Source organism: Phodopus roborovskii, unplaced genomic scaffold (assembly GCF_943737965.1).
Source record: "Phodopus roborovskii unplaced genomic scaffold, PHOROB, whole genome shotgun sequence".
Lineage (NCBI taxonomy): Eukaryota > Metazoa > Chordata > Mammalia > Rodentia > Cricetidae > Phodopus > Phodopus roborovskii.
Genome location: NW_026125241.1, coordinates 121,471 through 147,116, shown reverse-complemented (window position 1 = coordinate 147,116; position 25,646 = coordinate 121,471). Strand labels below are relative to the sequence as shown.

The following is a 25,646-nucleotide window of genomic DNA, read 5'->3' as shown; positions in this document are numbered from 1 at the left end:
ATGGAAATTTCCCATGGAACCTCATTGCTTTAGCCCCTTCCTTTATATCTGCACTACATTTCTGAGCTTGATTCCAAGAGTCCCTGCTAATGGAAGAAGCTTAGAAGTCCCGAAGATGGAATAAAGTCACATGAAAGCAAAACAAGACTATATATATTTTCATTTTTTTGCCTTATTGCTTTTTTTTCAAAAAAAAACCTACTAAATTAAATAATTTTTAAAAAGCTATATTGTCTGATTTGCTTCTACTCCTACTAGGTAAGAAATAGTGTCGGACAGAGGGAGACTTGGCCACTGGTAATTTGTTCTGTTAGGGAATTTTATGTGGATGAGTGTTTTGCGTGTGTGTGTGTGTGTGTGTGTGTGTGTGTGTGTGTGTGTGTGTGTGAGTGTGTATGTGTGCTTTGTGCATGTCTGATGGCCACAGAGGCCAGAAGAATGTGTGGAAAGATTGGGAACCATGTGGTGTCTGGAGCCAAAACTGAGGGGCCTCTTACAAGAGCAGTAAGTGCTCTCTAACAGCTGAGCCATCTCTCAAGCTCCAAGATTGCGATTCTTCAACATTGGTCCAAGTTCATGAGCAGAATAGCCTTAACACCTTGCAGTGTGACATCTGTCACTAAGCATAGAGAAACATTAACTAATAGTTCTGATTCTGGGCCTGCTTACCCTAAAAAATGTAGGGATGGAGGGTAACATAGGTAGAGGGCTTACCTAGCATGTCCCCACTTGGCCTGGATTTAATGACCAGCCCTGGAAAAAATAATTTTTTAAAAAACTAGTAAAAGTAAAGTTCTCAAAATTCTTAGCTCTTTGATGTATAGGTTCAAATTCAGCCTTTGGATTTGTACTTTGTTAGAAAGACCTTCAGAATGAAGGGGCATGCCTGTTCTCCAGCAATCAGGAAGCTGAGGCAAATTTCCCAAAGCCCAGGAGCTCAAGTCTGGGTGACTTGTGCAGAGCCTATCTCAAATAAACAAATAGAAGGCCAGGAGTGGTGGTACAGGAAAAACGGGAGCAGGAAGATTGTAAGTTCCAGACCAACCTGGGAGACACTTAGGTCCTGCCTCAAAAGCAAAAAGACCTTTTCCAAGCAATGACAACATTTCACTTTTTTTCCTCTGCAAGAGTCCAGGCACTGGAAGAGGATGAGCATAGTAGGATATGGGCCCGAGAAAGTGCTCCTGTTAGAGAATGGAAGCAAAGGATCCTGCCCATGAGGATCCCTAAGTACAGAGAGCTGGGCCACATAAATTTTAAAAGGAAACTATTTGGATCATTCTGGTGGTGGAAAAAAAAAAAAAAAAAAAAGGCACTCAGAAAACTAAATTTGTCCAGGCACACATGGCTGATTGATTAGTCAGGGTTGGAATTCAAAGCTGGGTGTGGTTATGACCTCTGTTAGCGATCCTTTGCCTAGGAAGTAAATTACTGGCTTAGAAGTGGTTCAGTCTTCTCATGTGACTTTGTGGCTGTGTCACCTACTGCCACTTGGCTGTACAGGCTCATAAAACTAGTGCCATTTCTTTTAAGGCTCTGCCCCCAAGGAACATTGTAGAAATTCAGCCTCCAGGACTCTAGATTTTTCAGATTCATGTCAACAAAATTAGCTGTGTTATCATCGATTTGTTTTTGTACCAGGTTCTTTGAGAAACCACTCATCTGTTCAATTTGCCTGATTACTATTACAAGATCGAATGCTAAATTGCTGTAAAGTTTTGTTATGTTGTTTTCTGGTAAGGTAAAAACCATGGCAGTAGCTACAAGGCATAACATATCTGTGTTTGTATCTGGAGCACCATTTTATAATTTGATTCCTACATTAGGGACGATCAAACAGCCACAGTGTGTAATGACCCCTCTTTGATCTAATAATGTGACATGATGAGTTGAGATGTGGATCCCTAGGGTCATAATCCAACATGATCCAACCTTATGACTCAGCAATGTTTCAAACCAATGCATTCACAGACATTTAAAGTCCCACAAGTGGTTATGCAGGCTTTCTTCACAGAGATGTTCCCCCATGCTGTTTTAGGCAAGTAAGAATAATTTGGACATTTATCATTTTGTTTGCCTTCCCCAGCCTTCATTTCTACACAGTTGAAAAGCAACAGAGGAGATCCATCCTGAAGGGGAAAGAACAGATGATACTGAGAAGGACAACAACCACTGTTTCCCACATTCAAGGAATTAGACCCTGCTGTCAGGTAGTGATAATGAAAGGAACAGAGAACAACTTACACCCAAACACTGCTGAACATTTACTCCACTGTCCCAGAGTTCTCCCACATGGACTATGTGCGATGTCAAGGTCAAGGTCCTTACTCCCTCATTATCCAGATCTCGAAGGAGACTCATCTTTACAGCCTACAGCAGAGAGGACAATCTTAGCATGGTAACCTAGGTGCTTCTCTTCCCTTGTTTATAAAAAGTCATTGCATTCACACATACTCACAAAACTTGTTCAGTCCATACACTTCAAGGGTTTGCTCTCCAGGGTCAATAAAATAAAGTTTCAAAGGTGGTACAGAAAATCTTTGGATTTCATTCGTTGTAGATGTACACACCTGTGAATCCTAGCCATTTGGGACATGGAGGTAGTAGGGTAGTTCAAGTTCATTCTTAACAACATACTGAGTTGGGTCTCATGAGAACCAGCCAAATAAATAATAAAAAGCACACAGCATTTGTCCCTTGCCCACTGAAATTATCTGGAGCCTTGTGTGGTTTCTGGAGCACCTGTGGTAACTAGCTATAGTCCCTCAACATTTTCAAATTGCTGCTGCTCTGGTTCATTGTTCTATTCAGGAAAGGAGCTGAGAGGCCCAGTGAGGGGTCTTTAAAGAGGAGAGCCTAAAGAGCTCAAGGGCTGTGGGTGTAGCTGTAGAACTGAGTGTGTAATGTAAGGCCTGGGTTTGGATCCCCAGCACCATGATACTCAACCTTCCATAAATAACTAGGAGAGGTCACTGCCTCTGAGCTTGACCATGTGATTTTAGAGGGTTACTAAAAGCAAGTTCATTTTAGGATATGGCTAGGGAATGTTTTTAGTCATTCATTCATTCACTCACTCACTCACCCTCATTTTCTGTGCTTTTTTTCCCAGCCTGCTATCTAACTGATAACTAATACAAATAGCAAAAATTAAAAAAAGATTAGGTAAACAGCCAATCGCAATCAAGTTTGGCCAGTGGTGTGAGGCACTGTAGCCTGTAGGGAATTGGGAGAAAGTGGATAGAGGCATTATCAGAGAAGACTTTGAGAACTAGAACTCGAGCTGTGAGTGGCAAGTTAAGTAGGCATTAGGGGAAGGGTTATATAAATTTGTTGCATAGACAAAGGTTCAAACAAGCATGCTGGCATTGACTTATATGCATGCTAGTTTAAGATCAAGAATTCACTAGCCTTGGGGGCTCTTAGCTCACTAGCCCACTTCCATTTCTGGGAGTGTTTTTTCCTATCCTAATAAGCTACCTCTATTTTTATACCCTGTCTAGCTTTTGTTTTTGTTTTAGTTTGGTGGGGTTTTTTCTTTGTCTGTTTGTTTTGTTTTTTGAGACAAGGTTTCTCTGTATAACAATCCTGGTTATCCTGGAACTCACTCTGTAGACCTGGCTGGCCTTGAACTCACAGAGATCTGTCTGCCTCCGCCTCCCAGCTCCTTGTTTTTTTGAGACAGGGTCTCCCCATGTAGCCCTGACTATGCTGGAGCTCTGTGTAGACCAAAATGGCTTCAAATTCACAGAGATCCTTCTGCTTCTACCTCCCAAGTGCTGGGACCAAATGTTTATGCCACCACACCCTGCCTTCCATGCCCTAACTTAAAGGCATGACTTTCCCTGTACTACTCCTTGTTGCAGCTGCTAGCATTCTCAGCTAACCCTTACTGTTTCTCTTAAACTCTAGTAAAACTGTCCTCAAGCATATAAAATAAAAACAAAATCACTAAGTAAAGTGTTGGAGAAGTGTATGCCCTCCACCCAAAATGTGCTGTTAGAAGAAGCCTTAGCTTTTTGTTTTTAACTAGTGAAAAACAGGGTATTGGATTACAGGTAGAAAACAATTTATGAATAAGGCCAGTGAAGAAGCTGGAGAGGGAAGATGGGTAGCAGGGGGATTCTAAGTGGGATGCACACATGTGGGATGATGACTAGAAGGCAGAGAAGGGAAGGTTTTGCAATTCACTGACCTGGGAAACTTAGATGAAAGATTGAGTGTCCTGGCTAGTTTTGTGTCAAATTGACACACAAACTAGAGCCATCTGAAAGGAGAGAACCTCAGTTGAGAAAATGCCTCCATCAGATCCAGCTGGAAGGCATTTTCTCAATTAGTGATTGATGGAGGAGGACCTAGCCCATTGTGGGTGGGATCATCCCTGGGCTGGTGGTTCTGGGTTCTATAAGAAAGCAGGCTATGCAAGCCATGAGGAGCAAGTAGGTAAGCAGCACTCCTCCATGGCCTCTGCATCAGCTCCTGCCTCCAGGTTCCTGCCTTGTTTGAGTTCCTGTTCAACTTCCTTCAGTGATGAACTACAGTGTTGAAGTGTAAGCCAAATAAACCCTTTCCTCACCAACTTGCTTTTAGTCATGATGTCTCATCACCGTAATAACAACCCTAACCGAGGCAGATGGTAATATGAATGTTGAGATTGGAGAAACAGCTCAGTGGTTAAGAGTCTGCAGAGGACCAGAACTCCATTCCTAGCTCATTCCTGCCCAGACTCCTGCTCATGGATCTGATGCTTTCTGATCTCTAGAGGCACCTGCCCTAGCATGAACACGTCCACACACAGCTACAAACATGTATATATAACTAAAATAAAATAATTTGGGACATTGCAACTCACACCCTTAATCTTAGCACTAGGAAGTCAAAGATAGGAGGATCAGAAGTTCAAGGACAGCCTGGTCTATATAGAGTGAGTTCCAGGCCATCTGGAATTATAAAATAAAATAAAAAAGAAGAGGGAAGCTGGAGAGGTGACTCAGCAGGTAAGAGTACTAGCTGCCCTTCCAGGGGACCAGGGTTCAGTTCCCAACACCCACATGGCAGCTCATGGCTGCCTGTAACTCCAGTTGCTGGGGACAGGGGATCTGGCACCCTCACACAGATATGCATACAGACAAAACACCAACGCACATAAAATTTTTTTTTTTAAAGTAAAAAAATGACTTTGAAAGAGAAAATTCTTTTTTTGTATTTGTTGGAAGCACTTGTAGAGATATCAAAGAAACATTTTCTTTTTGAGATAAGGTCTACTGTGGCCCAGACTAGCCTCCAATTTTCTACATAGTCTAGGATGCCTTAAAATTTCCTGTATAGGTTTCCTGCACACTTGGTTACCTTGGAGAGCTGTGTGGGGTGCTGCTGTGTAGATGCCCAAGGTCCCTGAAGGGCATCCCGAGGAAGGATCTTAAAAATTGTACAGAATCTCAAGATGAGTGATACTTCTAAAGTGATTCCAAATTTTGAAGAGATGTTTGCAAGTAGACTCACACAAGATAACAAAGAGTATCAGGAATACTTGAAACATCCTCCTGAATCCCCTCCAGTTGAGGATTGGAATACCAGAGCTGGTGGTAACCAAAGAAATAGAGGCAACTGGCTGCAAGACAACAGACAGTTTAGAGGTAGGGATAACAGACGAGGATGGCCAAGTGTTAATTGATCAAATTAGTTGCATGGACAGTCACGGGGTAACAATTATCCTCAGCAAAGACAAGAACCTTATAGTCAACAACAATGTGGGCAATATGGTCACAACCAGTGGCCTCCCTATGGTTCCTACTGACAGAAATGTTGCGGCTTTCAACAAAAGACCATTCATTTTGATAACGTGCTAAACCTTCGTTTGCCCTCTTTTGGTCTTTGTTTTTCATTCTATTTTACAGAATGTGTTGTTAATTGTCTAGAACTTGAGATTTGAAAAAAACTGATCTTGTTGGAGATGGATTATATTGTCTGGCTTTATCTTAAAAAAAAAAAAAAAAATTATGTAGCCAAGGATAACCTTGAACTCCTGATCCTGCCTCCCTTCCTACCTTCCAAATGCTGTGATGGTATGTACCCTGATGACCTTCTTTGAGAAATAATTTTAAATATGGTTCTTCTATGTAGTCTGAGAACTGAGAATTGGAGACTGAGGGGAAACCAAACCATAGAGTAAATCATTTGGCCATTTCTAAAAAGCAAATGAGATTGTACGTGCATATATATATATTCTACATATATACGTATATAATGTATGTATATATCTGCAGAGATTTGGATTCAACTGAGGAACTGAACTGGGGTTGGGCTAGTATATTATAAATATAATAATTGTACTATATAGTTAGTGCCATTCTAAACTATGACTATGAAGGAACTGACTAGCTCTTAATCCCAGACAAGCCCTTGTGCAGGGCAGGATTTAAGTCACTTTTTGTCATGCATACACCAAGTCTACACAGCTGATAGGGTTTTCCACTGCTGCACACCTAGTACCATATGCCTGGTGGCTTAAAGCCAGGCCTGTTTATGAGCTCAGTGCTGGAGGTAAGGAGTCACACCATGTGGCTGGATTCTTTGTTTAGGGTCTCATGAGACATAAAGGGAACATGGTTGAGCTCTTGTCAGAAGGCACATGATGGAAGTATACTTCCAGACTTATCCTTGCTGGCAGCCTTCAGTTTCTTGTTGAGGAAAAGACCAGTTTCCTTGTTGATTGTCAGCTAGAGTCATTCTTATCCCAGGGACTATCTGCATGCCTCACCATGTGGTCTCCAGGTTCATAACCTCCTTGTATGTTTAACTTGAGTCTGTTCTGTGAGCAGCTGAAGGTCCCCCTGCTGGCCAGACATCCTATTGCTGTGACAAATACTAGGAAAAAACAGTAAAGGGAAGAAGGGTACTACTTGGTCCATGGCTTTAGTCCATGGTTAGCTGTTTCCTTGACTTTGGGCCAGATGCAAGGCATAACATCACGTCCAAAGGAATATAATAGGGAACCAGGAAATGTAGCGAAGTAACAGGAAGGACCAGGGCTAAGAAATGCCCCTTGTCCCCTACCCCAAGTGACCCACTTCTTCCAAATAGGCACAACTTCCATAATTTACCACCACATAATTACCTGTTCAAATATTGGATTTTTCAATTGCTTAAACCCAGTGATTAGGTCAAAGCCTCCACGATTTCATCTCTTCTAGGAACAGCCTCATGGACTCTCTCAGAAGCATGCTTACTAACCCTGTAGGCGTCTTTCAATGGAAGCAAGCTGTTCATCAAGATAACCATCATAAAACCCTCTATGACTAATAGATACTCACATAGTTTAGAGTCAGATGTGTAGGCTAACGTAACCATAAGAGGCAAACTTTATCATATTATTGGTCCCATTGATTATGTAGCTTTCTTTTGCTGCTGCTGCTGCTGTGGTGTCTCCCCCCCTTTCTCCATTCCTCTGTCTCTGCTTCTCTGCATATCTATCTGTCCCCCACTACACACACCTCCCTTTTTCTCTTCTGCTGCTCCTGTCCCTAGAGGCTGGTCTCCCTCCCCCCCTTCCCTCTTTCTCCCATTTCCCTGATTAAAAACCCCTCCACATGAGGTCTGTCAGTGGAGTCTCTCTCAAGCCACTTTTAAAATTACAACAGGTGTCTGGAGGATTGGTTAGAAGGGCATTATTTTAGGATTTTTTTTTTTCTGACAACAACTACCTAGAAAAAGCAAAATGGTGATATTGGATCTGCAAAAACCTTGACAACATCTAGTTGAGGCATGGCAGCTCCACACCACAGATGTGTTCTTCCCTCACTCCCTTAAAAAAGGCAATCTGGAATCAGTCTCTACTTTGTCTTTGCAAAACCAAGATCATCTTTTCATTTCAAGTTACAATAAGCCCACATTTCCCCTTCTCATGAATCAAGTTAGTATGAAACATTGGATTGTTCTAACTAACCTTATGCTACTTAAAATACTTTCAGACAGTTGGTTGTGGCACACACCTTTAATCCCATCACTTGAGAGGCAGAGACAGGCAGATCTCTGTGAATTTGAGTTTGAGGCCAGCCTGGTCTACAGCTCAGAGAAAAACCAAAGGGGGGGAGACACTTTTGCTGGGTGGTTGTGGTGCACTCCTTTAATCCCAGTACTCAGGAGGCAGAGGCAGGAGGATCTCTGTGAGTTCAAGACCATCCAGTTGTACAAAAGCTAGTTCCAGGACAGTTTCCAAAGCCTGTCTCAAAAAACAAAACAAAACAAAACAAACAAACAAACAAAAAAGACATTTTAAATTAAATGCATGCAAGGAATGTACAGCTACGAAATGGAAGACAGGTGAGATGAGACAGAACTGGCATATTGGGTATATCATTAATCCATAGCTGACTTCTTAGAGTTTGAAAGGGGCCAGAGCCAATACAATTTCTTCAGTATCTGTAACTCCTATTGAGGTAACATGGAACATGTAAAGTTTACAACATGTGAAGAGTTTGCAAATGATGAGGGTGTGTGTGTCAGACATTATGGGGAATCAAACTCAGGATAACTCACATTCTAGGCCTTGCCATCCTTTTCCAGACATTTGTAAATATTTCCAACATTCAAATTGATGGTATCTATAAAAGCAAAGCAAAACTCAACAAGGGAAATTGTTAATCCTGCCGATTGGGAATAGGACCACTACCACACTTTAAAGCCAAATTTGAAGCAAGTTTTAATTAAATACTGACTAGGTGGATGGGCTGTGGCCTGGTCCATACCCAGATTCCTGGGAAATGACTCAGAATCACAGTTTACATTGGCTTAAGAAGGAAAACCTGTAATTCATTACATTTTTCATCAGGTGCAAGCATATATTCTGGTGTACCTCCAGCTGACATCCAATCAGTGGCAAGCATATATCCTAACATATTTTCTGCCTGAACCTCCTACCCACATGTGATCAAGCACAGATGGGTCAAAGTTGTTTATGGGAGTGAAAATACTCGGCTTGTTATCGCCCATAAACAAAAGCTTCTAGCATTTCAGGAACTATACTTGAACAAGGGGCTTGCAGATCAGAGGCATTTTTGTTCCATGGATCTCTTAGACATAGTAATTAAAACTTTCAATGTAACTTTAGCTCTCACAAAACAAAACTAAATGAAAATAAAGGTTATATCTTGACCTTATAAAATTTGCTTCCCTCAAAATATTAGTGTATGTGTATATAACCATTGTAATGTTGTTTTACATCATAAAATCTGGGAGATGGGTGATCTAATTAGCTTGTATTTGACCCATACAGCCAATGTTGTGCATTAATAAATCATGCAATTATAACTATCATGAATTACAATCTCAAAAATTCATGAATTGGATTGGGGTTGTAGCTCAGTGTTAGATCTAGATCACCAGCTAGCATGCATGCATGCATGCTGCCCTAGGTTCAATCCTCATTACTTTAAAATATTCTTTGAATTTAACTAAAAAAAGAAAGAAAGGAAGAAAGAAAGAAAGGAAGAAAGAAAGAAAAAAAGTGAGTTCCAGGACAGCTAGGGCTCCACACATAAACCCTGTCTCAAAACATCAATATCCACAACAATCACAACCACAACAACAAACCATTAAGTATTTGTAATGCAGAGAAGCGAATTGCAGAACAATTTTTTAAAAAATCGCTTGAGGTGTAATTGATTCCAGATAGTAAACAAAATCCTTGCGTCATTGCCTTTGTAACATTCATGAATATCTATCTAGCCTTTAGCTAAACCTACCTTAGTGCCACTGAATGGTATTTCTTCGTTATAATTGTACACGTTAAAAAAAACTCTCACAAGTGCAGCCGAAATAGCTCAGTTGGGAGAGCGTTAGACTGAAGATCTAAAGGTCCCTGGTTCAATCCCGGGTTTCGGCAGTGGTTTTATTAGACTCCACCTGGAGTAGCACTCACATTTAGCAAATCTCTAGCGGTTAATTTATTCCCTTTCTGAAGTCATCTTGTGTTGTGTCCCTTATTTCCTCATTATGTGTGCCTGTCTTCATTTTTGTCTAGTATAGAGTTAGTGTGTCCTGACTTGTACTTAACTGAGCCTGAGCGCAGCTTACTTCTTGATGACCTCATCCCTCTTTCCGGTTTCTATATGGTGCCTGCCAGCTGCGGAAATTTGGGGCTCTGCATCAGGCTGGGCTTGGGGTGTGACTGAGCTAGATCCTACAGCCCGAGGGTTCTGAAGCCCAGGTCGCAGCCTAGCACGGTGTTTGTCCACCTGGGGTAAAAAATAACTAGGATCCACTGACAGTTGGTGGATGGAGTGCAGGGAATGAATGCTTTTCCGGTTTAGGTCTACACTGGCATTATCAGGCTAAATACAGCACACCTAAATAAATGCGAATTTCCAGAGACACGACCTTTGTCCCCTTTTTGCCTGGAGCATATAAAGCAAATGTCGCTGTTTCCCTGGAATTCCAGTGTAACTGAATGTACTGTATTGTGTAGCCTCCTGCCTTCCGACGTCAATGCTCATTCACTTTCTGTCGCAGCCAAAGGTACCCAGACTCCAAGCACTCAGGATAGACTGAATTGAAGAGGGAGAACTATACTGAACCTCACTGCTTCACAGGTTTTACAAAGTGTCTTTACATCTTTGAACTGATTGGTTCACAACTCCAAACACCCCCCCACCCCCTCACCCCCCCCCACACACACACCCTTCATCCACTTCCCCACATGCCCCACAGGTGCCCAAGGCCTCCGGAGATTCTGAACGCTTTGGACTGGATTCTAGGATTCTAACACAAACCAACCAACAAACAAACCCAAAACGTGCGAGGGTGATGAGCCAGCCACTAATGAATGCAATGGAGAAATGCTCCATGGCATAAATAGAGCCCTCTATGTAGCCAGGTGCCAGGCTGAACCATGAGCAGAAAAGTGTGAGATCCAAGCCCACAGTCTAAGAACACACACCATGGTAAAATCACCATCACTACCACCACCACCATCACCAAACTCAGCAACGTTCTGCAAAACGATGCTTGCTTGTTTTCTGTTAATCACCAAAGGGTTAGATGATACGGGGCTTCACCCACCAAATCAAGAGATTCTTGGGAAGAAAGATGTGTGTTGCTCAGAGACTTGAATTTCTAATGAGAACCAGAACAAACCAAAATTGTCATCTAATACACAGGACAGTTCCAACTTTGAATGATGGATGTCACATGAGCTATGAGTAATTTTGTGTGTCAAGTTGGACAACAGTGCCTGGTTATTTGGTTTATTTGGTTAAACACCAATCTAGATATTATTGTTGACAGAGAGAGAGAGAGAGAGAGAGAGAGAGAGAGGGGAGAGAGAGAGAGAGAGAGAGAGAGAGAGAGAGAGAGAGAGAGAGAGAGAGAGGAGAGAGAGAGAAGGTGCTATGGCCAAGCCTGATGATCTGAATTCATTTCCCAGGATCCTCTTAGTGGAAGAAGAGAACTGATTCCTGAAAATAGTCCTCTAACTTTTCCATAGGCACTGTGGTATGTGTGCACACATGCCTCCCTAAATACATAGATAAATAAATGTAACTTTAAAAAAAAAGCTATAAGTAATATTCAAATCAGTAGACTTTGAGCAAGGCCAATTATTCGACATAATGTAATTTGCTTCATGCAATCATTTGAAACCCTTAATTAAGAGCAAAGATGAATTTCTAATGAGAAAGGAATTCTAAATCTGTGGTTGCAAAATGCCCACCTGGATTCCTAGCTGACTGCCCTGCTGTGTTTGTGTGGAATTGAGACTGTCTCATCATGTCAAAGCTCTCACAGACATTTAGTCAGTCAGTCTGTCCTACAGGCTTTTAAATTTTTTAGTATAACACATATGCATACATACCATGAAATATAATCATATCTATTTTCACTTTCTATTCATATTCCCCCCACACCCCCTCCCAACTTTTCACTTCTTTCTTTTCCTCCTGTCTTTTTCTTTCCCATTAAGTCCAGTGGGTGATGAGCGTGGGTGTGGGGACCACGCACTGGAGCATGGAAAACCTCCCAGTGGTCACATCCTCAATCAAGTTTGATTCTCCCTCATCTAGCTATTATCCACTGCCAACAACGTTGGTATGACTGGGCCTGGACATCATCCATCTATCTATTAAGGGATTTGGTCTGGCTGGATTTTGTACAGGTCTTGAGTAGGTAACCACTGCTGCAGTGAATTCATGAATTTGATAGCCAGGCCAGGTTCAAGAGATAGTATTCCACAGCACACCTCCTCATCCTTCAACTCTTACATTCTTTCTCTCCTTTGCAATGTGGTGGTGGTGTGGTGGGGTTGATGTAGATGTCCTGTTAAGCCATCACAATCTCTTATCCTTCTTGCTGTGACCAGTTCTGCATCTTCCCCATGGACTGCTTTCCACTGCAAAAAGAAGCATCTCTGACCAAGGCTGTGCTGAGCATTGCACGATCTGCCATCACCAGGAGCTAGGGCCACTGGGAAGTTTGTTCTCCTACAGGTTTTAAACTTAGAACTCTCCAACAGTTTGAACGAAGTTCTTAAATATCTGTCTCTAATTGTATCCAATCAGTTCTGTTTCTCTGGAGCCACCTGGCAGCTTGCTTCAGCATCTCTTGTACACAGGTAAGGGGAAGGTTGGGATCTTTGACAAAAACAATTACACACATCTAGGAACTGTTGCCCTTTTGCCCTGTTCAGGCTTCAGCCAGAAGTGGAGGAGGGGCACTGTGTAAAGAAGACAGCTGAATAACCTCACTCAACTTACAAGGCATAGTTCACATGCCTTTATCCACCCACACTGCAGGATGATGCTTTGCCAGCTGGTTACAGGGGGCATCCCAGAGAAGGTGGCACTTCAACTACATTCTCCAGTGTTTAATAGGGAGGAGATCATGCCCAGGCCAACATACCACTTTGGCTTCAAGTTTGAGCCATAGGACATTAAGAAGCCAATACAATGAAAAACTATACCTTTTCTCTAATCGCATGCAAGCAGGGCACACATGTACAAGGTTTCCTTTCTCCCCTCTCTATCTCGAAGGACAAAGGTTGGTCAACTAAAAACATTTTTAAAATTCGTATTGGCTTGCAGATGGCATCAGAGGAATCTACACAAGAGACTTCCTTAACAATCTTTATCTACTGTTAATTTCCTATATACTTACTTTCCCACAATCTGTTACTCTAGAGACACAAGGTCTTTTTCCTTTATCTTGCCATTCATCCGAAAATATTTTATTATTATTAGTTTTTCTTGTTGAAGGTGCTATATAAACTGGAACTTTGGGCCAGTTCTGGAAGAATCACCCATTCCCTGAGTATCTCTTTCGTGGCTCTGTGAAATGCTCCTGTTTTCTCTCGAGTTTTCCTTTGGAATGCCTTCCAAAGGGATTCTTCTGCCTTTCCAGGTGCTTGGGGATAAGGGAAGGTGCGAGGAAGAGCACCTACCAGCAAAGGCCCAGGGACTGAAAGGTTGTGGCAGGATCTTGTATAAAGACACTGTGCTATCAGAGAAGATTGGGTGTTTGGAGCTGTGCGTGCTCAAGGCCGGCCCTGGGACTGAGGCAGGTTGGGAGGGTTTACTCTGTCTCCTGGTATGCCAGAGCAGCTCTCTTCCGCTACTGTTTCGTGCTGTAGTTTTTGAGCTGGGCACCCAGGATGAGGAGAAAGGAATTGAAAGTCGTGTGTTGGAAGAAATAAATGGTAGCCTGATGGCAGTGGTTTCAGCCTGTTCGCCCTGGGGAAGAAACACGTGGTGTGACAATTGTTAGCGGCGGCTTTTGCTCGCACCACACACTTTTGCAGAACTCGGGGTACACGGTTAAGGGAATAAAGCTCTAAGTGAAAGGGGGCGTGTTTGTTAGAAGACATCTGTATCCAGATGGTAAGCCAATAGCTTCATTCCACTTCATAATCCATTTTCCTTTCCTCGCTCTCACGTGATCTGTGCCCGGAAATTGTATTAGACACAAAGAAAGGCCCCAGCGAATATATAACAGTATAGTGCAGAACGAGTTGTAAGAGTCTTCACATATCGAATTGACCTTCACTCTCGTGAGCCCGGATAGCTCAGTCGGTAGAGCATCAGACTTTTAATCTGAGGGTCCAGGGTTCAAGTCCCTGTTCGGGCGTTACTGTTTTCTTTCAAAAGTGAAGTCGGACTATGTTTTTAGGGTATTACACATTATCTCATTTAAGGAAAGGAATGGATAGGGAATGTTGTTAAAATCCTGGCGAGCACATAATATTCCTTCCCAATGGCTCACAGGGATGGAGCTTGAAAGTTCCAGAGACACTCTTACGACCGCATTACCTTGGGCCCCAAGGGTGTCTGCCTCTGGGTTTCCCTGAACTGTCCCACCCTACTCTCAGGAAAGATGCCTTTCTGGGAACCGAAACCCCACTTAGAGCAGCTTCCCTCTTCACACCAGGTCAAATTTCCCCTGCCCCGAACTGTGTACATGATTACCCCGAGATGTTGAAGCCGAGGTAGAGATGCCTGTTAGTGGGCATTAAGTGGGCATCATATTGGAGAATACATTCAAGGGCTGGGACAAACCAAAAGAAGTCAGCGTACACCCACGACAAATTAGTACACTCTCCATATTCTTTCAGGATATTAAGAAATTGGCTGGTAAACACAAAAAGTTCGGGTGCAAGTTCCCCGAGTTGAAGCAATTTTTTCCTGGTAGGAGAAGACACTCCTTGCTTGACACAGATTGAGTCTTTCTTGATTCAGGCAAGCCACAGAATAAAGCAGACCTCCTCAACTGGATGGGGAGTTAAGTCAGCCTCCTCGAAAAGCCTAGGAATGTCCTGAGAAAGGTTGGAGGTGGAACTTGAATGTGAAACAGGGTCTTCACCCCCCTCACAGCGATGCTTCACGCAGGATCCACACAGACCTCACGACGACCTCCTCTTCCTCACTACAAGCAGTCTTCACTGAAGTAAAGGAATCATTACCTTGGCTTCCATCTCAATAAACCTGTGATGATTAAACGAGACCAGAATACACTCACAGGCTTAGTAGAGTCTAAAGGCAAGCAGATGTATGTGATAATTACTAATCTGGTGATGAAATAAGAAAATGTGTGTTGAAATGGGCAAGGAATAGTTTCAAAGAAACATATACGTAATATTCCTAAAATCATAGGCCCATAGCCGCAGGGCTTTGTTGGTATTTGTTAAAGGAGAAACAGTGGTCACTCATCCAAGTGGACAGCAGGTTGAGATTCGGCTTTTGGAAAATCACCATCATCCGGATTCTGAGGACCGGGCATTCATTATCGTTAATGATAAGTTGTGTACCCACTAATCTGTGAAGGATTGTTCCACATCCATGGTCACACAGATGACCTTGGTTAAAGTCAATAAGTCTCAAAAACTGAAACCCAACCCAAACACAAAACAACAGATGAACAAATCCAGAAAACATGAATGTGGGCAAGAGACTAACAGTAGGGCTCCCAGGGAGACTACACAGGGTAGGGGGGTGACTGTAAATCAGAACACAGTTCATACATGTATGAAGTTGTCAAAGCACATATCCAACAAAATTTATACAAAGTTGTTGCTTCTTACTCTTTGGCTATTTTCGGGGGATGGAGGGCATCACTTTGTTCCCAAATAAATCACACACATGGAGGTTTATTCTTACTTATGAACGCCCAGCCTTAGTACGGCTTGTTTCTAGCCAGCTTTTCTTAAATTATCCTGGCTATCTTTTTTTCTTTTTTGCCTCTGGGCTTTTTCCTTTTCTTCTGTATATCTTACTTTCACTCTTACTCCATGGTTGAATGTGTGCCTGGGTGGCTGACCCCCCCCTCTTTTTTTTTTCTCCTCACTCCTTGATCTCTCTTGCTTTTTCCTGATTTCTCCTTCTATTTGTTCTCTCTGCCTGCCAGCTCCATCTATCCTTGTTCCTGTCTAGCCATTGCTCAGCTCTTTATTGGACCATCAGGTGTTTTAGACAGGCAAAAATGACACAGCTTCACAGAGTTCAACAAATACAACAAGAATGCAACACATCTTTGCATCATTAAAACAAATGTTCCACAGCATAAACGAATGTAACACATCTTTGCTTTCTGCAACAAAGCCATCATAGCAGATAGTGAATCTTGAGACCGAGAAGGCATACTAAGGGGAGAAACAGCAAGTGCCTATAACAAATACAGACTCTTCTTACTCAGAGACACCATTGGGAAGTACAAGCTAGTCCACGATTGAGCAGTGGAACTCTGCACTCTTTGCTTCCCATGCTTTTCAGGCCAGGCTGGTGCGGAACACTGCTTTGTTACTGCTGCCTGCTTTCAGCTATGGTTTGCATGTACCCTTCTCCAAAAGGCGATAGACTAAACACTGAAGTCTGTCTCGATCCTTCAGGCTTCGGACAGATTTGGATGATTAGTTACTCTGTTTAAGAATTATGATCGCACAGACCTTCCAGCAGACCTGAGGGTTGAATGGGACCTTCAGGCCATGCTATATACACCAGGTATTTTATCTCTTTGGGACCCTGAATAGGGGTAGGGAAACTGTATGAATTAAATGTGATGGTAACTGGAGATGCAGCAGAACACTCCCTGGTAGGAATTAATTTTATCATTGTTCTCAAAACGGCAAAGGTAGAAATCATACAGCTCTAAAAGGGAAATTAGAAAATCAAAAATTAGGTGAAGTCACCTGAGGTTTTTCTTTTTCCTTTAAATTTCTCTTGGATCAGGTAGGAAACTCCCTGTGTCTTAGCTGAAATAGCTCAGTTGGGAGAGCGTTAGACTGAAGATCTAAAGGTCCCTGGTTCGATCCCGGGTTTCAGCAAGGCTGTGTTTTACTGGTATTTCTGTTTCCGAGTCTGGTTCCTTCATCAATAAAACAAGCAAGGGATTGCTGCCCTTTCTCTTTAGTCATTAGATAATAGGTTTCTGGCAGTGATATATGGCTCAAGGTCTTATATACCTTATAAGAAGCTGACACTTTGTAAGTGGGCTTGTCAAGATCTACCTCCCTTCCTCATAATTCCTCAATGTTCATCTCTCGGAACCAATGCATTTATTAGGGTTATTTACAAATTATGGATGAGGGGTTATGGGCAGGAGAGTGGGTGACCCTAAAGAAGCCACCAGTTTGAACCCAGCCTGGAGAATGGTTTTCCCATGGCCGTGTATGTGGCGCCCCCTCCACCAGACTCTTCCAGCTATATTATATACTCTAGCTCCTCTCCGAGGCCACACATAAAATTGCATATGACTTGTGGGGAGCAGTGATTGGAAACTCAGGTGAAAATCCCAGGACCCTCCCTGGGCCCCTTTTCTAGGAGAACATTCCCAGGCAACGACGAGCCCAGATGTGATGATATTTCCCAAGTATGTGTAGCTGGACTCTATATGATGGTGGCAGTTTGGCTAGAATATATACTTGTACAATATATGTGTGCTGCACCAGCTGAAGTCTTGGGTCTGTTCACCAACTGCCACCACCCCATTTTGTCTCTTTGCTGAGCCTGCAGGTTTCAGTGACAGGCTTAAAGACAGTTCTGAAAGCATTTGCCTTTACAGCTAAGTCTCCTAAGTACGGACCCATCCAGGGAGCACAGGGAATCTGGCTAAGAACATGTTCCTAGCTGGAGACTATATATTATGTGTCTTCATCAGAAATACAAGTTTGGTACCCTGGTCTCCATGCTTCACCTTTAATAAGACACGTTCTTTGTGACAGCAGGGATGATGTGCAATGTTTTTAGTTATACACTTATCGATGTTTTGAATAAAAAAATTGAACACAATGCCATGTAACAAGCATTTTCCAAGCAAAGCCAGACACATGAAGTCTGAGGGACTAGGTAGAAAGGGATCACTGTCCGCCAGGCTCTGAGACAATTTCCCATGATGTCTCCAGAGCACCCTCACAGAGATCTCCTAGTGGCTGGAGTTGCAGCCCTGTGAGGTCGTCATCCTGGCCTGAAGAAATTTCAAGGGGATGACAGACAGCTGAACTGCACAAATACCTCGCGGGCTGCATCAAGAACATTCTTTCGGGGGACATGCCGCGTCTGCTTGGGATGAGGAGGGGTGTGGGCACATGACCTCTCAGGGCCACCTGGATCCAGTGCCACCTGGTCTGCAGCCTCAAGCGGCCCCTTTCGTGCAGGATATTTGCATGCTGTGGCAGCTGTGGGCCCTGGGGCCAGCAGGTCATCGAGTCCTACGAGGACGAGGCCTCTGTGGGTCGTTATACAGAGCTGTGGCCTGGAATCCCCTACTGGTGAGGGGACAAGGTAAGTCACAGGGCTGCTGAGTTACTTGGAAACCATGAAGAGCTGCGATTGCCCAGGTGCCACCCAGGACGCAGCCTAGGGTGGAAGTCTGTGAAGATACCTTGTCAGTCAGGTGGGGATAGGGGGAGTCTATGGGGACATCACCTGTCAGGTAAGGATGGGAGGTCGGAGTCTGTGGGGATGTCTCCTGTCAGTCTGGGAGTGGGAGGGCACTGATGTCACGTGGGACAGGGGTGGTGGGCTGTGATGTGGGCCCTTGCATCACGGCACCCCTCCCTCCCAGGTGGCCTGTTCGTGGCAGGCATCAACCTTACAGAGAATGTGGAGTACCCATCTGGGTCCCTGGAGAAGATGACATTGCCCAACCTCCTGTTCCTGAAAGCATGGATGAGAGAGCAGTGGCCGGGGCCGGGCTCCTGCTGCATCAACATCATCGCGTGGGACTCTGTGGGCACTGACACTTTTGTGAGTCACACCATAGGACACAACTGTAAGCTGCTGTGGCCCTGACTGCCCCATCCCCATGGGGACCCAAGGTGTGGGGCTCAGGTCAGAGTTACAGAGCTCACAGATCTATCCAGAAACATGGGGAATGTCTTTTCGTCCCCTGTGAAGGCCTGAGGCCCGGGCCAGCCTGTGTCGACACTAGCGGGTGTAGGTTTCCGTCTCTCGGAGATTGCGAAGCAGCCTGCTGGTCATTTCCGGCCACCAGGACTCCCGCAGACTGAAGTTCCAGAGCCTCCCACATCACCATCCCAGCACCTACAGAGGTCATGTGGCCTGTCACACGGGTTCGCTTCACCCTGCGATCAGCATCTCCATTAATTAAAATCTTCCGAAGCCAACCGTGTCTGTGACAGTGTGTTTGTGTATCATCTCCCATAGCTCAGGCTAGACTCTCATTGGTGAGATGCGGGGGACAACCTTGACCTGTTTTTTTCCTGCCTCAGTTTCCATGGGAACCACCACCTTACTTGGTTTGTGTGGTGCCAGCAAGGTGAGCACTCTAAGTGAGTAGCAAGCATCCCAAGTGCTGAGCCATAACCACTCTACCCACTAAATTAGCATCGGATGCTTGTTGGAAATTTCTACCATCCCCACACAGAAACCTGACATGTGGCTTGTGACCTCAATATTAGTGCAGTTTTTCAGGTCAAAGAGTTAAAAGGTGTTCCCTGAGGTTGGATGCCCCACCTTCCATCCCAGTCTGCAGCAAAGCTGCAGTCTGGAGCTCAGAGAATGGAACTGTCATATGGTTCAGAGGCCCAACTGGGGTGGGGGGAATATGTCTGTCCTCCTCCCTTAGTGTTCTTCCCGCCCACTTCCCCCAGTTACACGGAACCTCTATGCAGCCTTGACTGACACACTATGCTGAGGAGAATGGGGAGAGTGCAAATCCTGTTTTAATGAGCTGCCAGCCAATCTGGGAGGGACTATCGGTTGTCACTCAGGGAACAGCTTCCGGAACCTGCCATAGGCAGCCCGACTGATGATGACGGTCACGTGAGCAGCACCGGTTTCGGGCAGCTCTTGCACGTGCTGCACAGTGGCCTCCTTGTACAGCCAGCTGTGGGAAGAAGAGCTGTCACTGGGGTGCCTGCCACGATGTGTGCTGACAGCTGACAGGTGGGGCATGTAGCACGTGTGCACACTGCACAGGTGCTCTAGGACTCACCTGAGTTGGGGACCACCAAGCTGCACGCAGAGGGTGAGGACCTGCCTACCGGTGGCCTGCAGGACCGATTTCTCCAGCGCCACCTTCAGCTCGTCTAGTCCATGCCCCAGGAGTGCAGACACAGCCAGGACACCTGAGCCCGAGGGACTATACCTGTGTGCAAGGGACTCTGGATCACGGGAATGGTGGGGCTATGTAGACACTTGCAGTGTAAGTGTAGATAATCACAGACCAAGGACCCAGCCAGCCAGCTCCACCCCCCGTCCCCCAACTCACCCAGGAACCAGGTCTACTTTGTTGTGAACTTCCAACATGGAATCCAGGAGAGCAGAGGGCAGCTGCAGACTCTGCAGTGTAGATAGGACACTGGTCTTCTGCTGCTCTGTGTTGGGGTGACTCATATCCCTCACGTGCATGATGACGTCCTGCATGCAGGACCAGCGGTCAGCCTCAGGCACTAGGTCCCTTTGGGAGGGGACGAGCGGTCTGGGGACCGGAAGTGCCCACTTCTTGAGGAACATGCCCACGTAAGTGACCTGTCCCCGAGGACACCCGGCCCACGCAGATGCGCACCGAATGTGCCACGTCCTCCAGCGTGGCGGAGAAGGATTGGATCAGGCTGTGTGGCAGCTGAGACAGGAAGCCAATGGTGTCCACGTACAGGACAGGTATACGCGAAGGCAGCGACCCTGCGTGCGCTGTGACGTCCAGGGTCGCAAACAGCTGGTTGCATGGCTGCATGGCAGCCTCACCCGTCAGGGCCTTGATGAGCGTGGTTTTCCCTGGGGTGCGGGGAGGACACAAGATGAGATCTGGGGACCCATGTGTGTCCTGTGTTGAGATGCGGGTACTGCACCCTCCTAAGGCAGGGATCATGGTCCCTCCACACATGCCTTGCAATGAGATTGGCGTCCCCGGGAACCCTCCTACGTGTGCCCTGTGCTGAGAGGTAGTGTTGCATCTCAGCGACCCACCCGTGTGCCTTCCTGAGATGCGGTGCTGCATCCTGGGCACCCTCACCGCAGTTAGTGTAGCCGACCACAGATACTATGGGGAACTCGCCTGTGTGCGCTGCCTCCCTCAGCAGGCTCCGCTTGTCCCGCAACCGCTCCAGGGCACGTCTGATCTTTGCTTCCTTCTCCTTCATTACCCGGTGCCGCAGCTCTGTGAATGACTCCCCTGTGGGCATAGACACTCGAATGGCTGTGAAGGAGCTAGGGGTGGCGGTGCTCCTGGGAATCCTGCGGGTGTCAGTGCCACATTCTCAAGAACTCCCGCCCCCCATGGTCCCCAAACCAGGCCATGCACTGATTTGTGGGGTAGTGTGTCATTCCTGGCTCACCAAATGGAGCCACTACTGGGTCACTGGATCCTCGAACTTGGGATCACAGCAGCCACTCACAGACTGAAATGCTAACCCACTCACTCACAACTCCTGCACTAGAAGCAAGGGGTTGGCCAGCTCTTCCAGAGGTCAGTAAGTCTGCCTGCTACAGATGTGAATGCGCACAGTGACCAGCAGGCCAGTCCACACACAGTAGGCTGTCATTGATAAGTCACAGTCATCACAGGGCAGCACAACTGTACACAGGTGAGCACACCTGTCTATCAGGGTCAGCACATCATGTGGCCAGTACTCCCCACCTCAACAGCTGGGACACTGTGATAGCACCCTTACCTGACCCCATGATGTACCGGGAGCCCCTTCCCTCATGGTCCAGCCAGGCAGAGCGTCTGCTCAAGGTAGACCTGGGATTGAAACATATGTTTCGTGGCTATTGGCACTATGGTCTCTGCTGGCCACAGCCAAGCCCTCCTAGAGCTTCAGCTGCCAAGGGGGTGCAGAGCTGGGGCCTCTGTGGAGATCCAGATGTACCACCTGTCCCATGTTCACCTCAATAAAGACTAAGGCGGGTGGGGATGACCCACCTGAGGAGGGGGATTTCAGCAAGTGCCAACTGCAGCCTCGCCTCCTTCGTGCGGGCGTTACAGCGGAAGATGTGCAGGACGATGGTGAATCTGTCAAACACCTCCACACCCCAGGCAGCCTCCAGTTCCTTCTACAGAGAGGCCGGCATATGGGTAGTCAGGGGACCTGGGGCCTGCGGCCGAGCTCAGAGGAAGGGGGTGGTGAGGCCCCGTGGCTCTGTGTTCTCACAGCTGACCACCTGCTGTCGTCTCAGGCATGGTGTCAGAACCATCCTCTGCTCATGCTGCTGCTGTACCTTGGTTGGTGTGGCCATCCTCTCCACATTCAGGAAGACAGACGTGATGTCTGGACACCCCCTGATCTTCTCTGGTGGGTAGAGAAAGTTCTGTCAGAGGCAGGCTGTGCTGGGGCTGCACATCCTACACATGGGAGGACCACACACATGTATACAGGAGGCTGCACACATGTACACAGAGGGAAGCACACCCTCACATACAAACAGAGAATTGCACACACATATGCACACAGAGGAAATCTCATACACACACACACACACACACACACACACACACACACACACAGACACAGGACTGAACAGGTAGATATGCACTCAGGATTGCACACACACACACACACACACACACCTGGAGGGACACACTTGCACTGTCCATGCATGAACACAGAGGGATGCACAGATATGCACACAGAGGACTTGCACACGAATACGGAGTGTGTAGCCCAAGCATGCACACAGTACTGCACAGGCAGGAACATATAGTGTGTGTGTGTGGGATAGATAGGGGGTCCTGCTCCGGAAAGCATCAGGTTCTCAAAGTCAGGCTGGGACCCATAGGTGGAGGTGGGGTCACGTGTGCAAGTAAGTGGCACTTCCTACATCCTCCTACCATTCACCAGTGCAGGTCTGCCCTGAGACCCGCGGGTGGGTGGGGTGTCTCCCCACATCGGTGGGGTTCATAACCCCGGGACCCGCCATGGGTCCCGGCTCTGCTGATCATGGCTCTGCTGTCCACAGGGTCGGGCCGGGGCGACTCACCAGTCAGGTCTTGGAAGTTGCCCTTGCCGAAGACGAGCCTGCTGTCGGGGACTCTGGTGGGCACCACTAGGGTCAGTACCACCGACCAGCCGTGCAGCGCGTGCACCAGCGCGGCAGCCTCCGCCACCTGCAACTCTAAGAGATAAGAGAGTACAGACGGCGTCCGTTGGGGGCCGCGGATCGCACAGATCCAGGAACATCTCAGAGCCTGCAGCCATGGCCAGGAGTGCCAGGAAGAAACCCAGTTAGCCAAACCCCGCCCCGTGCTCGCCTAGACTCCGCGCCTGGCTAGCCAAGCACCGCCCACCGTCATCCAGGCCCCGCCCGAAGCCCCGCCCCATGCTCAACAGGACACCGCCCCTGGCCAACTCCCAAACTCCGCCCTCTTCCGGATGCACATCACAGTTTCGCCTCCCCTGGCTTCTCCATCACCTTCCTTTCTCGTGGCTCCGCCTCTTCATCCCTGCCCAATCAGCTCGCCTTCGTCAAGTCTGCAACACCTCTCTTCCGGCTTCAGTACGCACTTCCGCCCTAGTGTCCCGGCTAACCCTCTTCACTGCCTCCCTCGCCTTCACGCCCCTCCGGGAGGGTCCCCTCCTCTTCTGGCGTACCCGCTCGGTCCTGGCCTGCCCTTCCGGTGACGTATTTCCGCCTTCCTGCCCCCTCCAGGACGACCCCTCCGGGCCCGCCCTTGTCCTTCCGGTACCTGTGTGCCGCGGCGTCCTTCCGGCCCGGCCCTTGACGTCAGGATGCAGGACGCACACGCGCTGGGAGGCCGTGGGCAGCAGTGGCTCCGCGCTCAGCAGCTCCTCCTCCTCGGGCTCCTCCCCCCTCGCCCTCCCCGTTGGCGCCGCTCGCCCAGCCCCGGTCGTGCGAGCCACCTCTTCCCCAGCTCCCGAGGACCCGGATGTCTGCGATGACCGCTCGGACCGGCCATTGCAAGGGCGGCGCGGGGCTCCGAGGGGCAAGGCCGTGGAGTAGGAGCCGGAGACTACGGGGTACAACGGCGCTCATGGAGAACATGCTGCGTGCATGCGTAATGGGGGCGGGGAAGGGAGGAGCGGGGCGAGGGGGCGGAGACAAGAGTGTTCCCGGCGGCTGCTTCTGAGATCCGGGGAGCCGTGGAGTGTTAGCCTGCGCTCTGAGAGTTGGAGTCCTGCGGGGGGGGGGGCGGGGAAGGGTGAGGGGACCTGGGCCCACTGGCAGACGCATGACAGAAAGTGCTGGAAGGTCTCAAGTGAGCCCGTCTCCAGGGGTGGCTGTGCAGCTCGGGGCTGGTTAGCTCCTGGAGGGGGTGGGGCCTGGGCCGAAAGTCATGAGGCTCCTTCATGCTAGAGTGCAGGTCATCATTATGGAGTCACCTCACTATACTGGGGTCATTACGATTGTCACCTGCATACTCAGGGTCATCACATCTGTCACCTGCACGCCTGGGGTCATCATACTGTCACTTGCACACCTGAGGCTCATCACACCTGTCACCTGCCTATCTGGAGGGGGGTTGTCGCACCTGTCATCCATACACCATCACCCCAACTCCAGCCACAGCAGTGATGAGTCTCTAGCATCTCTGAGTGGCTGGTGGCTGCTGGTGACAAGTAGGCATTTCCTGGGGACTTCAGGCCCCTGAACTAGAAACCTGAATCAAGGTCGGGATCCTCCAGGTGTCAGATGCAGTTCCTGAGATGCCACTGGAGCTTGAGGAAGGAGCCCTGGGCTGTCTCAGGGCCCACGTGGACACCTCATGGACACTTGGGGGCTGTGATGTCATTCACTGGGCTCCAGTGTGTGTAGGTCATGGGATAAGAGTGTCCTCAGCACCAGTTGCAGTGCAATCACAGCAGCTGAGGAGGCATGTATGAGTGTGTATGTGTGGTGTATGTATGTGTATGAGGGTCTCACGCTCAGAGGCTTATCTAAACAGGAGACATGCTCTGAGGTGTGGTTACTCTTAACCCTCAAGGCTAGATAATGAGATTTAGTCTAAGGCATGTTTTCCAATGTTTGGAGAATTAAGGAAGAAAGTCTGTTTGTTCCTTGTACAAGATAAAAAAGTCTTTTGCCATTTCCCCCTTTTTGGTTGGGGTATATAAAAATGTTGAAGAATAAACTGGGTGTGTTTAGTATTTATTGGATTGCCCTCCTGACTCTTCTGGTTTTTGTCTTTTTCTTAGAGTCTTTACTTGCTATTTCTCAATCCACACCCCCCCTCTCAGGTATGAACCAGGCAAGTAAGTCTGCTGGATCTGACTGAAGCCCCACAAAGATGGGCTACAACAATGTATCACTAGTAGAACTCCTTGCCTCCTTCAGGAAGGATAGGCCCAGGTGTGTGTTCACTGAAAGACCCACAGAGCTTAGACCATCATGCTCCGATTCAGGAAAGGTGACACCCCAAATCACTCACAAGAAGCAGTCTTGATGCAACAGCATGAGGTCTTTCATATTCCAAGTGCACTGGGGTCCACAGTCATGTGCCTCGCAGGGGTAGAGGACTAAAGACCCTGAGTACAGAATTGAACAGCTTTTATAGGGTTTACAACAAAGCCTGTACATTGTAAACCAATCATAGCATCAAGAGCCCGCGTGATGTGGGCCAATCATTTTTTTTTTAATTTTTTTTATTTATTTTTATTTAATTTTATATAACAAAGTCCAATTAAATGAAAACAAACATTTATACACAATATTTGGGAATTTGGGCGTCGTTCTTTCCAAACTACTTCCTGCTGG

General features: G+C 46.9%; 1 protein-coding gene, 3 non-coding genes and 1 pseudogene across 4 annotated transcripts; 4 read left to right on the top strand and 1 right to left on the bottom strand.

The window, feature by feature from the left end:
- The first annotated feature begins 9,807 nt into the window (after positions 1–9,807).
- Trnaf-gaa (transfer RNA phenylalanine (anticodon GAA)) lies at positions 9,808–9,880 on the top strand. The gene has a single exon. It is a non-coding gene; the product is annotated as a tRNA-Phe (tRNA).
- Positions 9,881–10,409: 529 nt separating this feature from the next.
- LOC127227574 (PI-PLC X domain-containing protein 1-like) lies at positions 10,410–18,764 on the top strand (annotated as a pseudogene).
- Positions 14,037–14,109, top strand: Trnak-uuu (transfer RNA lysine (anticodon UUU)). The gene has a single exon. It is a non-coding gene; the product is annotated as a tRNA-Lys (tRNA).
- Trnaf-gaa (transfer RNA phenylalanine (anticodon GAA)) lies at positions 16,726–16,798 on the top strand. The gene has a single exon. It is a non-coding gene; the product is annotated as a tRNA-Phe (tRNA).
- An 875-nt stretch (positions 18,765–19,639) lies between the features above and the next one.
- On the bottom strand, positions 19,640–23,951 carry LOC127227610 (putative GTP-binding protein 6). Its single transcript, XM_051191988.1, is given in 11 exon segments — positions 19,640–19,821; positions 19,930–20,082; positions 20,206–20,354; positions 20,503–20,711; positions 20,950–21,108; positions 21,608–21,678; positions 21,859–21,989; positions 22,155–22,225; positions 22,914–23,048; positions 23,620–23,743; positions 23,745–23,951. Coding segments are annotated over 11 exon segments (1,518 nt in total). The 5' UTR covers positions 23,937–23,951; the 3' UTR covers positions 19,640–19,697.
- Between the last annotated feature and the right edge of the window lie 1,695 nt (positions 23,952–25,646).